The sequence below is a fragment of the Ranitomeya variabilis genome, chromosome 5, assembly GCF_051348905.1.
Source record: "Ranitomeya variabilis isolate aRanVar5 chromosome 5, aRanVar5.hap1, whole genome shotgun sequence".
In the NCBI taxonomy this organism is placed as follows: domain Eukaryota; kingdom Metazoa; phylum Chordata; class Amphibia; order Anura; family Dendrobatidae; genus Ranitomeya; species Ranitomeya variabilis.
This window is the reverse complement of record NC_135236.1, coordinates 599,928,595-599,943,188: the sequence shown is the minus strand read 5'-3', so window position 1 is coordinate 599,943,188 and position 14,594 is coordinate 599,928,595. Positions and strand designations below refer to the sequence as shown.

Sequence of the window (14,594 nt, the reverse complement as noted above, 5' to 3'; positions counted from 1 at the left end):
GAAAATTCTGAAACCCGGATCTATTCCCCGAGAAAAATTCCGGCAAAGGAATTCTCGGCTCAGATACAGGTGCATGACAAACAAAATCTTGCAAATTTTGTACCTTCGTGGCGAGATTATTCAAACCTGCAATTACACTCTGAAGATCCATTACAAACAGATGGACACAGAGCCATTCAAGGGTTAAGAGGAGGTAAGAAGCAGCTAGACAGCAATTAAGGGCTAGGCAGCAAAACTCTGAGGGGAAAAAAAAAAAAAAAAAAAAAATTTCCCTTCAACACTTCTTTTTCTCCTGCTTCAGCCCAAACAATTAACACTTTGTCGGCCGGTCAAACTGTCATGATCTCAATGGCAAGAGAACATAGCATAAGCATATATAGGAACTAGCTCTTGGAAGATGGGAACTGAGCTGACCATGAACTAAACCTAACGCACAACTAGCAGTGGCCGGGTAGCATGCCTACGTTGATTCTAGATGCCCAGCACCAGCCGGAGGACTAAATAATGCTAGCAGAGGGAAATATTAGTCCTAGCTCACCTCTAGAGAAATACCCCGAAAGGAGACAGAGGCCCCCCACATGTATTGGCGGTGAGTTGAGATGAAATAACAAACGTAGTATGAAAATAGGTTTAGCAAATTTGAGGTCCACTTACTACATAGCAGAAGACAGAAAGGACACTTTCATGGTCAGCTGAAAACCCTATCAAAAATACCATCCAGAAATTACTTTAAAACTCTGGCATTAACTCATAACACCAGAGTGGCAATTCCCGTTCACAAGAGCTTTCCAGACACAGTAACGAAACTACAGCTGTGAACTGGAACAAAATGCAAAAACAAACATGGACAAGAGTCCAACTTATCTAGTAGTTGTCTAGGAGCAGGAACAAGCACAGAGAGGCTTCTGATAACATTGTTGACCGGCAAGCAACTAACAGAGCAGCAAGGTTATATAGCGACTCCCACATCTTGATGGGAACAGGTGAACAGAGAAGATGAAGACACCAGTTCAATTCCACCAGTAGCCACCGGGGGAGCCCAGAATCCAAATTCACAACAGACAAGCCCCTCAGCCAACTTTCTCGGGATTCAGCACTCGGAATATAATAAGCTCCACTATGGCCTGATAAGGTGCTGTTTTGGGAAACTGGGCGCCTCATTGTAAATACTGTTTGCATTGCAAGGGTTTGGGCAAAAATGTAAAGGCAATTTGTCCGTAGCATCAACCTTCCTGTTTGATGGGCATGAAGGTCATAATGAGCTAAATATAATGATACTTGATAACGGCAATCTGATATCTTATTCCAGAGCAAATTCTATTTTTCTTTTATGGAAATGAGCTGTTAAGTCCTTTGACATAAATCTCACCGAGGATCTACCTCCAGATCTTATTTTAAATGAAAGAGGGTGTTACCAGTGTCAGACATGTAGATCAGGACAGCAGACTGTTAGTCATTACATGTCTTACACTGGTAACGCCTCATCCCTTCATTTAAAACAAGCCTTGGAGGTAGATTCTCAAGATCTATGTCCGACCCAAAGATCTTAGCTCATTTACATATTAATAAGAATGTGGCTTTCTCTGCAATCAAACATCCGATCACAGATATGAAGGTATCATTTTATTCAGCTCTGTTCTGCATGCCCATGTAGACAACTTGATAGGGTTGATCTTAGTGACAAATTTCCCGTAAGGATCTTTTTTTCTTAATGCAAAATCTGTACTGCATATAACTGTTATTCTTTGTAAAACTTTTTTTTTTTTCACAATAACAGATTATGGGATATAGAATGTGGAGCATGCTTACGGGTTCTAGAAGGCCATGAAGAACTTGTGCGTTGTATAAGATTTGACAACAAGAGGATCGTCAGCGGAGCATATGATGGGTAAGTATTAGACTATAGTGTGTGTGTATTACAGAGTAAAAGGATCTTTTCAAATTACTATTAAATGATGAGCACCATAGTGGTTAAAATAAAAGCCTACAAATCTGTAGATATAAAATTGTCGTTAGTCATATCATTAGACTCATATTTAGCAATGGAAATAATCAAATCAATATCACACCCTTTCACACTGGAATGAAGTACAGATTTCTCACTCACAGATTATACTGTTTGTTTGTTTGTTTTTGTTTTTTTAATACTGACAGCTAAACAGGACAGGGTTTTCTACAGTAAAGCTACCGTCACATTAAGCGACGCTGCAGCGATAGCGACAACGATGCCGATCGCTGCAGCGTCGCTGTTTGATCGCTGGAGAGCTGTCATACAGACCGCTCTCCAGCGACCAACGATGCCGAGGTCCCCGGGTAACCAGGGTAAACATCGGGTTGCTAAGCGCAGGGCCGCGCTTAGTAACCCGATGTTTACCCTGGTTACCAGCGTAAAAGTAAAAAAAACAAACAGTACATACTCACCCAGCGTCCCCCAGCTTCTGCTTCCTGACACTGACTGAGCTCCGGCCCTAACAGCACAGCGGCTTTCACTTTCACTTTAGGGCCGGCGCTCAGTCAGTGTCAGGAAGCAGACGCTGGGGGAGGTATGACGCTGGGTGAGTATGTACTGTTTGTTTTTTTTACTTTTACGCTGGTAACCAGGGTAAACATCGGGTTACTAAGCGCGGCCCTGCGCTTGGTAACCCGATGTTTACCCTGGTTACCAGTGTAAAACATCGCTGGTATCGTTGCTTTTGGTGTCAAACACAACGATACACGACGATCGGACGACCAAATAAAGTTCTGGACTTTATTCAGCGACATCACAGCAGGATCCTGATCGCTGCTGCGTGTCAAACTAAACGACATCGCTAGCGAGGACGCTGCAACGTCACGGATCGCTAGCGATATCGTTTAGTGTGACGGTACCTTTAAGGTACCTTCACATTAAGCGACGCTGCAGCGATAGCGACAACGATGCCGATCGCTGCAGCGTCGCTGTTTGATCGCTGGAGAGCTGTCACACAGACCGCTCTCCAGCGACCAACGATGCCGAAGTCCCCGGGTAACCAGGGTAAACATCGGGTTACTAAGCGCAGGGCCGCGCTTAGTAACCCGATGTTTACCCTGGTTATCAGCGTAAAATGTAAAAAAAACAAACAGTACATACTTACATTCGCGTCCCCCGGCGTCCGCTTCCTGCACTGACTGAGCGCCGGCCCTAACAGCAGAGCGGTGACGTCACCGCTGTGCTGTACTTTCACTTTCACTTTACGGCGCTCAGTCAGTGTGGGAAGCGGACGGCGGGGGATGCGAAGGTGAGTATGTACTGTTTGTTTTTTTATATTTTACACTGGTAACCAGGGTAAACATCGGGTTACTAAGCGCAGGGCCGCGCTTAGTAACCCGATGTTTACCCTGTTTACCAGTGTAAAACATCGCTGGTATCGTTGCTTTTGGTGTCAAACACGACGATACACGCCGGTCTGACGACCAAATAAAGTTCTGAACTTTGTTCAACGACCAGCGATATCACAGCAGGATCCTGATCGCTGCTGCGTGTCAAACTAAACGATATCGCTAGCCAGGACGCTGCAACGTCACGGATCGCTAGCGATATCGTTTAGTGTGAAGGTACCTTTAGAGCAGGCTGACTGTGGAATGCCGACCACAAGAGTTAGTACTGGCAGACACTATAAGGGTATGTGCACACATCAGGATTTCTTGCAGAAATTTCCTGAAGAAAACCGGAAATTTTCTGCAAGAAATACGCATTTTTTTTTTTGCGTTTTTTTGCGTATTTTTTTTTAGCATTTTGCAAGCTAAATTAGCTTGCAGAATGCTAAAGTTTTCCAAGCGATCTGTAGCATCGCTGTGAAAACTGACTGACAGGTTGGTCACACTTGTCAAACAGTGTTTGACAAGTGTGACCAACTTTTTACTATAGATGCTGCGTTTTTTTTCCGCGATGCGATTTTTTTCGCGGAAAAAAATGCAACATTTGCACAAGAAATGCGGAATACACTTAAAATAATGGGAGGCATATGTAAGCGGTTTTTTCACGTTTTTTTGCGTTTTTATCACATTTTTATAGCGAAAAAACACGAAAAAACTTGAAAAATACTGAACGTGTGCACATGGCCTTACATCTTTTAAAAAGGGCTGGTGATTTCCTCAATACAATTGGTGGAGAAAGGTTGAACTTGATGGACCTAGGTGGACATTGGGTAACGTTTCAGTTACAAAAAATAAAATTAAGTACAACTCTTATCAAATCTACTTATGAGATAAAAACCCCTAAAGATAGGGTATACAGGCAATATATACACACCAGAAAGCAGTGCCATTTTGACTTGCATATCGAGCATTCTCGAAGGTTACTGATGAGGGATGCTTGCAAAATATGTATTGATGTTTTCTGATTCCCTAACTTCCCACTTATGAAGATTAGGGGTCTCCTCACTCTAATCAGTAGCCACTCTAAACGCTACGTTTCCAGGCACGTTTTTGCTGCCTTTTAGTTCTGCAGCCAAAACCACCTCTCTTGGCATTTTTTTCAGTGTTTTTAAACTTTTTTTTTAATATACAGTGGTTTTTGGGTGCAGATTAAATGTGTGCTTTGTCTACAGAACATGTTTAATAAAGTTAGTTTTATTCACCAAAAACGTAGCAAAGTACTGTAAAAAGCAGTTTCCCTGACTTCGACTCCACAGCACTGCCTCACTACTAAGCAAGTACAGTTGGGAAAATAAGTATTTGATACACTGCTGATTTTGCAAGTTTTCCCACCTACAAAGATTGGAGAAGTTTGTAATTTTTATTGTAGGTACACATCAACTGTGACAGACAAAATCTCGCATTTTATTGCATAAAATAAGTATTTGTTACAGTAGGAAAACAGAACTCTGTTTGGCATAGAATCCTTTGTTTCCAATTACAGAGGTCAGATGTTTTCTGTAGTTCTTGACCAAGTTTGCACACACTGCAGCAGGGATTTTGGCCCACTCCTCCATACAGATCTTCTCCAGATCTTTCATGTTTTGGGCTGTTGCTGGGCAACATTGAGTTTTGCCTCCCTCCAAAGATTATCTATTGAGTTCAGGTCTGGAGACTGGCTAGGACACTCCAAAACCTTGAAATTCTTCTTACGAAGCTACTCCTTGCCCTGGCTGTATGTTTTTGGGTCATTGTCTTGCTCTTACTGAGGAAAGGAGGTTGTTATAAAAAATCTCACGATGTATGACCCCATCCATCCTCCCTTCAATACTTTGCAGATGTCCTGTCCCCTTTGCAAAAAAGCACCCCCAAAGTATGATGCTTCCCTCACCATTCTTCATGGTTGGGATGGTGTTCTTGGGGTTGTACTCATCCTTCTTCCTTCAAACATGGAGAGTGGCGTTAATGCCAAAACGTTTTATTTTTTTCTTATCTGACCACATAACTGTGACAACCCAGCACTTTATCTTAATTAACCAGACGTCTATGTTCAGTAAACCAGCAGTTATTGACTATTATCTATACGTTTGGAGAAAGCCAGAATTGGGACCCACCGGCCACCTGGCTCTATGGAGATGTTTAGAGAAGCCAGGATGTCACCGTTCCGGTCACCTGGCCTTGTACCTCAATGGACTGTTATCTTCCTTAGCTTGCCATTTCCTCCTCTCTGCGTGACACAGGTGGGGGTAGTCAGCCCTGGAAGTTCTGAAGTCACAGCTGCTGTTATCCCGGCGAGTCAGCAGAATGATGAGACTCTGTAATTTATTTTGCACCATCTTGGATATTTTGATGGGACTGTTCTATATGCTATTGTTTGTTGGTGGTTCAGTAAACTATTGCCACACTGGTTTACCCTCCCCTGTGTTGTTTGAGTAGTATTATGCCCATGGTAAAAGGAGAGCGGGCATTCAGTGGGATGTGACCTGGTCCATGTGGTTTCAGTTAGTGGACTAGGGCACCCACTAACCCTCCATGTCTCCACAATGACCTTCTCCCATGCATCCTCTGGATCATCCATTGGTGAACTTCAAATGGGCCTGGACATGTGCTGACGTGAGCAGGGGCACCTTGCGTGCCCTGCAGGATTTTAATCCATGACTGCTTAGTGTGTTACTAACGGTAATGTTTGAGATTGTGGTCCCAGCTCTCTTCTGGTTATTGACCAGGTTCTTGGCCAGGTCCTCCTGTGTAGTTCTGGGCTGATTCCTGACGTTCCTCAGAATGATCCTTTCCCCATGAGGTAAGATTTTGCATGGAGCCCCAGACCTAGTAAGATTGGCAGTCATTTTGTGTTTCTTCCATTTTGTAGAAAAATATTTAGAATTGAGAGTCCTCAGTGGTTGATACCTTTTAATGGCTAACTGAAAAGATGGTAACAAATTGCAAGCTTTCGAGACTACACAGGTCTCTTCATCAGGCAAAGACTAAAAGAAAGTCTGAAGAATCACATATTTATGCACAACATAGTGCAGAAAAAAAAAACCATGGATAAGACAGGTGACATGAAGCAGAATTACCATGCGTGATAAACAGTTGTCCATGGTTTTTTTTGTTTTTTTTTCTGCGCTATGTTGTGCATAAATATGTGATTCTTCAGACTTTCTTTTAGCCTTTGCCTGATGAAGAGACCTGTGTAGTCTCGAAAGCTTGCAATTTGTTACCATCTTTTCAGTTAGCCATTAAAAGGTATCAACCACTCCACTAAGGACAATCAATTCTAAATATTTTTCTAGGAAGGCTGGGATGGTATTCTGGGAGGGTATGTAGTGCAAAAAGGGGACTGTACCAGACCCTGCGCCCGGCGAGCGCCGTTTTCGCTAACTAGCTTCTTCTCGCCCCCTTTGTGAAGAAGCTAGTTAGCGAAAACGGCGCTCGCCGGGCGCAGGGTCTGGTACAGTCCCCGTTTACTCCACATACCCTCCCAGCATTCCATCCCAGCTTTCCATTTTAGGTAATGTTTTCCGATTTACAGCCAATATCTTTACATTATGGTGTTATTCCTTGTCTGTGTATGTACTCTGTAACAGCCGCAACAGGAGTTCCACAAATACACCATAGCCATCTCACCTCAAGTGTCTTTGCTATATATAGTGATTTGTTTTTTCCTTCAAGCAGGATCTTATCTACAAAGTATTTTACTTTATCCTGGTTTTGGTTGCTGTAATGCTATATGTATAGTTCTGGAAAAGCCGCTGAAATAATGCTAATGAGATAATATTTCTGCATAGGTGGATTTTTTCTTTTTCCACCCAGCAGGCTAACACATAGTTTTTTCCTAAATTTGCAGTATTGTTGATTCATTCCATCTGACTGTATCATTCCCGGAATATTTTGGAGGTATTTTCCCTTTCCCCTGTCTTTTTAATTTTTAAATTTTTGTATTTAATAAAAATTATTCTTTTATCCTCTTAACATTTTCCTAGTCACTTTGTACCATTGTTTGGTAGATTGTGTTTAATTGCCAACAGTTGTTGCCTTCTCACCAAGCTGCTTGCCTATTGTCCTGTAGCCCATCCCATCATTTTGCAGGTCTACAATTTTGTCCCTCGTGTCCTTAAGCTGGTCTTTGGTCTTGGCCATGGTGGAGAGTTTGGAGTGTGATTGATTTGAGTGTGTGGTCTTTTATAAAGGTAACAGATATTCATGTAATGTAATAAAATGAAATTGAGTATTCAAAAATCATACAATGGTATTTTCTGTTTTTTTATTTTTAGATTCTGTCTCTCACAGTTGAAGTGTATCTACGATAAAAATTACAGACCTCTCCATTCTTTGTAGGCGGGAAAACTTGCAAAATCTTCCGGTTATTAAATACTTATTTTCCCCACTGTACATAAAGTGCAGCACAGATTCAGCTCAACTAAAAGCTTAACATCCAGGAAGTATCTGAGGGGCTGTCACACTGTAGAGGGATCATCTTTATTCTCATTTTCACAAGGAAAGACTAGAAGCAATGGGATGAAACTAAATGGGAGGAGACACGCATTAGATATTAGAAAAACATTTTGAGAGTTAGGGTGATCAGTGAGTGGAATAGGCTGCCACGAGATGTGGTGAGTTCTCCTACAATGTCTTCAAACAGAGGCTGGACAGACACCTGTCTGGGATGATTTAGTGAATCCTGCTTTGAGCAGGGGAGGGTGTTGTGAATTTGGATTCTGGGCTCCCCCGGTGGCCGCTTGTGGAATTGGACTTGTCATCCTCTTTCCTGTTTCACCTGATTCCATCAGTAGTGGGTGTCGCTATTTAAGCTCATTTCTCTGGTGGTTTCTTGCCGGTCAACAATGTTATCTGATGCCTCTCAGTGCTTGTTCCTGCTTCTAGACAACTACTGATAAGTTGGACTTTTGTCCATGTTTTGTTTTGCCTATTTGTTCCAGTTCGCAGCTGAAGTTTTGTTACTGTGTCTGGAAAGCTCTCGTCGATCAGGGATTGCTACTCTGGCGTTATGAGTTAATGCCAGAGTTTAAGGTAATCTCTGGATGGTGTTTTGTTAGTATTTTTCTGCTGACCATGAAAGTATACTATCTGTCTTCTGCTATCTAGTAAGCGGACCTCAAATTTGCTAAGACTATTTTCCTGCTGCGTTTGTTGTTTCATCTGAACTCACCGTCATTATATGTGGGGGGCTACTGTCTTCTTTGGAATATTTCTCTAGAGGTGAGCCAGGTCTTATATTTCCCTCTGCTAGCTATTTAGGTCTTAGGCCAGAGCTGGGCATCTAGCGATAAATAGGAAATGCTACCTGGCTATTTCTAGTTGCGCGGCAGGCTTAGTTCATGGTCAGTATAGTTCCATCTTCCGAGAGCTTGTCCCTCTATAGGCTTGCTATGATCTCTGCCTGCAGAGATCATGACAGTTTGACCGGCCCATAAAGTGTTAAAGACCCAGGTTGAGAAAGGAGAGTTATAAGAAGTCTGCTGGAATTTTTTTTTTTTTTTTTTCCTCCAGTCTGCCTTGCTGCAGTCTTTTTTCTCTCTCTCCTCCTAATCTCTGTATGCTCTGTGTGCACCTGACAATAATGGATCTCCAGAGTGTAACTGCGGGTTTGAATAATCTCATCACGAAAGTACAAAATTTACAAGATTTTGTGGTACATGCTCCGGTATCTGAGCCGAGAATTCCTTTGCCGGAGTTCTTCACAGGGAATAGAGCTAGCTTCCAGAATTTCCGAAATAATTGTAAGCTTTATTTGTCCCTGAAGTCTCGTTCAGCTGGAGACCCTGCTCAGCAGGTTAGGATTGTGATTTCCTTGCTCAGGGGTGACCCTCAAGATTGGGCCTTCTCATTGCCAGCAGGGGATCCTGCGTTACGCGATGTGGATGCGTTTTTTCTGGCCTTGGGCTTGCTTTATGAGGAACCTCATTTGGAACTTCAGGCAGAAAAAACTTTGATGGCACTATCTCAGGGGCAAGACGAAGCTGAAGTTTTCTGCCAAAAATTCCGTAAATGGTCTGTGCTTACTCAGTGGAATGAGTGCGCCTTGGCGGCAACTTTCAGAGAAGGTCTCTCTGATGCCGTTAAGGATGTTATGGTGGGTTTCCCTTTGCCTGCAGGTCTGAATGAGTCCATGACAATGGCTATTCAGATTGATAGGCGTCTGCGGGAGCGCAAACCGATGCACCATCTGGCGGTGTCTATGGAAAAGACGCCAGAAAGTATGCAGTGTGATAGAATTCTGTCCAGGAGCGAGCGACAGAATTTTAGACGGAAGAATGGATTGTGTTTCTATTGTGGGGATTCTACTCATGTTATATCGGCATGCTCTAGGCGTACAAAGAAGCTTGATAAGTCTGTTTCCATTGGCATCATTCAGTCTAGGTTTATTTTGTCTGTAACCCTGATTTGCTCTTTGTCATCCATTGCCACGGACGCCTATGTTGACTCTGGCGCCGCTCTGAGTCTTATGGATTGGTCCTTTGCCAATCGTTGTGGTTTTGATTTAGAGCCTTTGGAGACTCTTATTCCTCTGAAGGGGATTGACTCCACCCCATTGGCTAATAATAAACCACAATACTGGACACAAGTAACCATGCGTATCAATCCGGATCACCAGGAGATTATTCGTTTCCTGGTGCTGTATAATTTACATGACGATTTGGTACTGGGATTGCCATGGTTGCAGTCTCACAACCCAGTCTTGGACTGGAGAGCTATGTCTGTGTTGAGCTGGGGATGTAAGGGTATTCATGGGGACGTACCTTTGGTTTCTATTTCGTCGTCCATTCCCTCTGAAGTCCCTGAGTTCCTCTCTGATTATCAAGACGTCTTTGACGAACCCAAGCTTGGGTTGTTACCTCCGCACCGTGAGTGCGATTGTGCCATAGATTTGATACCGGGTTGTAAATATCCAAAGGGTCGTTTGTTTAATTTGTCTGTGCCGGAACATGCTGCTATGCGGGAATATATAAAGGAGTCTTTGGAAAAGGGACATATTCGTCCATCTTCTTCTCCCTTGGGAGCTGGGTTTTTCTTTGTCTCAAAAAAAGACGGCTCTTTGAGACCATGTATTGATTATCGGCTTCTGAATAAGATCCTTCTGGTGGCCTTCTCTGTCACGAGATGTGCGAGTCTTTGTGCAGTCATGTGACGTTTGTGCTCGGGCCAAGTCTTGTAGTTCTCGGGCTAGCGGACTGCTGTTGCCCTTGCCTATTCCTAAGAGGCCTTGGACACACATCTCGATGGATTTTATTTCAGATCTGCCTGTTTCCCAGAAGATGTCTGTCATCTGGGTGGTCTGTGACCGTTTCTCTAAAATGGTCCATTTGGTTCCTCTGCCCAAGTTGCCTTCTTCTTCTGAGTTGGTTCCTCTGTTTTTTCAGAATGTTGTCCGATTGCACGGTATTCCTGAGAATATTGTTTCTGACAGAGGTACCCAATTTGTGTCTAGATTTTGGCGGGCATTCTGTGCTAGGATGGGCATAGATTTGTCTTTTTCATCTGCTTTTCACCCTCAGACTAATGGCCAGACCGAGCGGACTAATCAGACCCTTGAGACATATCTGAGGTGTTTTGTCTCTGCTGACCAGGATGATTGGGTTGCTTTTTTGCCATTGGCAGAGTTCGCCCTCAATAATCGGGCCAGTTCTTCCACCTTGGTGTCCCCGTTTTTCTGTAATTCGGGGTTTCACCCTCGATTTTCCTCCGGTCAGGTGGAATCCTCGGATTGTCCTGGAGTGGATGCGGTGGTGGAGAGATTGCATCACATCTGGGGGCAGGTTATGGACAATTTGAAGTTGTCACAGGAGAAGACTCAGCGTTTTGCCAACCGTCATCGTCGTGTTGGTTCTCGGCTTTGTGTTGGAGATTTAGTGTGGTTGTCTTCTCGTTTTGTCCCTATGAGGGTCTCTTCTCCTAAGTTTAAACCTCGGTTCATCGGCCCTTATAGAATATTGGAGATTCTTAATCCTGTTTCTTTCCGTTTGGACCTCCCTGCGTCCTTTTCCATTCATAACGTTTTTCATCGGTCGTTATTGCGCAGGTATGAGGTACCTGTTGTACCTTCTGTTGAGCCTCCTGCTCCGGTGTTGGTTGAGGGTGAGTTGGAGTACGTTGTGGAGAAAATTTTGGACTCTCGTGTTTCCAGACGGAAACTCCAGTATCTGGTCAACTGGAAGGGTTACGGCCAGGAGGATAATTCTTGGGTCAATGCATCTGATGTTCATGCTTCTGATCTTGTTCGTGCCTTCCATAGGGCTCATCCTGGTCGCCCTGGTGGATCTGGTGAGGGTTCGGTGCCCCCTCCTTGAGGGGGGGGTACTGTTGTGAATTTGGATTCTGGGCTCCCCCGGTGGCCGCTTGTGGAATTGGACTTGTCATCCTCTTTCCTGTTTCACCTGATTCCATCAGTAGTGGGTGTCGCTATTTAAGCTCATTTCTCTGGTGGTTTCTTGCCGGTCAACAATGTTATCTGATGCCTCTCAGTGCTTGTTCCTGCTTCTAGACAACTACTGATAAGTTGGACTTTTGTCCATGTTTTGTTTTGCCTATTTGTTCCAGTTCGCAGCTGAAGTTTTGTTACTGTGTCTGGAAAGCTCTCGTCGATCAGGGATTGCTACTCTGGCGTTATGAGTTAATGCCAGAGTTTAAGGTAATCTCTGGATGGTGTTTTGTTAGTATTTTTCTGCTGACCATGAAAGTATACTATCTGTCTTCTGCTATCTAGTAAGCGGACCTCAAATTTGCTAAGACTATTTTCCTGCTGCGTTTGTTGTTTCATCTGAACTCACCGTCATTATATGTGGGGGGCTACTGTCTTCTTTGGAATATTTCTCTAGAGGTGAGCCAGGTCTTATATTTCCCTCTGCTAGCTATTTAGGTCTTAGGCCAGAGCTGGGCATCTAGCGATAAATAGGAAATGCTACCTGGCTATTTCTAGTTGCGCGGCAGGCTTAGTTCATGGTCAGTATAGTTCCATCTTCCGAGAGCTTGTCCCTCTATAGGCTTGCTATGATCTCTGCCTGCAGAGATCATGACAGGAGGGGGTTGGACCAGGTGATGCAGAAGGTCCCTTCCAACTCTAACATTCTATGATCCTTAGATCAGGAATTGAATAGATATTTATAGGACATTTCATAACTACCAAATTATGAAAAAATATTCAGCATATTCTGCATTGAACTACTGTTCCCAATTTATTATATACCAGATGGTGGCCCGATTCTAACGCATCGGGTATTCTAGAATATGCATGTCCACGTAGTATATTGCCCAGCCACGTAGTATATTGCCCAGCCACGTAGTATATTGCCCAGCCACGTAGTATATTGCCCAGCCACGTAGTATATTGCCCAGCCACGTAGTATATTGCCCAGCCACGTAGTATATTGCCCAACCACGTAGTATATTGCCCAGCCACGTAGTTTATTGCCCAGCCACGTAGTTTATTGCCCAGCCACGTAGTATACTGCACAGCCACGTAGTATACTGCACAGCCACGTAGTATACTGCACAGCCACGTAGTATATTGCACAGCCACGTAGTATATTGCCCAGCCACGTAGTATATTGCACAGCCACGTAGTATATTGCACAGCCACGTAGTATATTGCACAGCCACGTAGTATACTGCACAGCCACGTAGTATACTGCACAGCCACGTAGTATATTGCACAGCCACGTAGTATATTGCACAGCCACGTAGTATATTGCACAGCCACGTAGTATATTGCACAGCCACGTAGTATATTGCACAGCCACGTAGTATATTGCACAGCCACGTAGTATATTGCACAGCCACGTAGTATATTGCACAGCCACGTAGTATATTGCCCAGTGACGTAGTATATTGCACAGCCACGTAGTATATTGTCCAGCCACGTAGTATATTGGCCAGCCACGTAGTATATTGGCCAGCCACGTAGTATATTGGCCAGCCACGTAGTATATTGGCCAGCCACGTAGTATATTGGCCAGCCACGTAGTATATTGGCCAGCCACGTAGTATATTGGCCAGCCACGTAGTATATTGGCCAGCCACGTAGTATATTGGCCAGCCACGTAGTATATTGGCCAGCCACGTAGTATATTGGCCAGCCACGTAGTATATTGGCCAGCCACGTAGTATATTGGCCAGCCACGTAGTATATTGGCCAGCCACGTAGTATATTGGCCAGCCACGTAGTATATTGGCCAGCCACGTAGTATATTGGCCAGCCACGTAGTATATTGGCCAGCCACGTAGTATATTGGCCAGCCACGTAGTATATTGGCCAGCCACGTAGTATATTGGCCAGCCACGTAGTATATTGGCCAGCCACGTAGTATATTGCCCAGCGACGTAGTATACAGCACAGAGCCACGCAGTATATTGCACAGCGACGTAGTATACAGCACAGAGTCACGCAGTGTATTGCCCAGTGACGTAGTGTATTGCCCAGCCACTTAGTATATTGCCCAGTGACGTAGTATATTGCCCAGTGACGTAGTATACAGCCCAGAGCCACGTAGTATATTGCACAGCGACGTAGTATATTGCCCAGTGACGTAGTATACAGCACAGAGCCACGTAGTATATTGCCCAGCCACGTATGTCACAGGTTAAAGAATAGAAAATAAACATATACTCACCTTCCGAGGGGCCCCTTGTAGTTCTGTCGCCTGTGTTCGGTTCAGGCGGCAGCTTCCGGTCCGAGGGTGTGATGACGTCGCGGTCACGTGACTGTGACGTCATGACAGGTCCTTCTCGCGCAGGCCCTGTGATGACGTCGCGGTCACATGACCGTGACGTCATGGCAGGTCCTTGTCGCACACCAACCTTAGCACCGGAACCTGCCGCTTGCTGGACCGGTCAAGGAAGGCGGCGGAAGGTGAGTATATAATAATTTTTTTTTTTTTTTTTAATTATTATTTTTTTTAACATTAGATGTTTTTACTACTGAGGTTGCATAGGCAGCCTCAATAGTAAAAACTTGGTCACACAGGGTTAATAGCGGCGGTAAAGGAGTGAGTTACCCACGGCATAACGCGGTCCGTTACCGCTGGCATTAACCCTGTATGAGCCGTGACTGCGGGGAGTATGGAGCGGGCGCCGACCACTGACTGCAGGGGAGTAGGGAGGGACTAATCGGACTGTGCCCGTCGCTGATTGGTCGCGGCAGCCATGACAGGCAGCTGGCGAGACCAATCTGCGAATGAATATCCGTGACGGAAGTTGACGAC

At 44.4% G+C, this 14,594-nt stretch overlaps 1 protein-coding gene across 2 annotated transcripts in view; it reads left to right on the top strand.

The window, feature by feature from the left end:
* The window catches only part of FBXW11 (F-box and WD repeat domain containing 11), a 156,762-nt gene that overhangs the window by 128,769 nt on the left and 13,399 nt on the right, over positions 1 to 14,594 (top strand). For both annotated transcript variants that reach the window (XM_077266030.1, XM_077266029.1), the window contains one exon: positions 1,778 to 1,888. In XM_077266030.1, the coding sequence (XP_077122145.1) occupies positions 1,778 to 1,888 (111 nt within the window). The remainder of the gene's footprint in view (positions 1 to 1,777; positions 1,889 to 14,594) is intronic.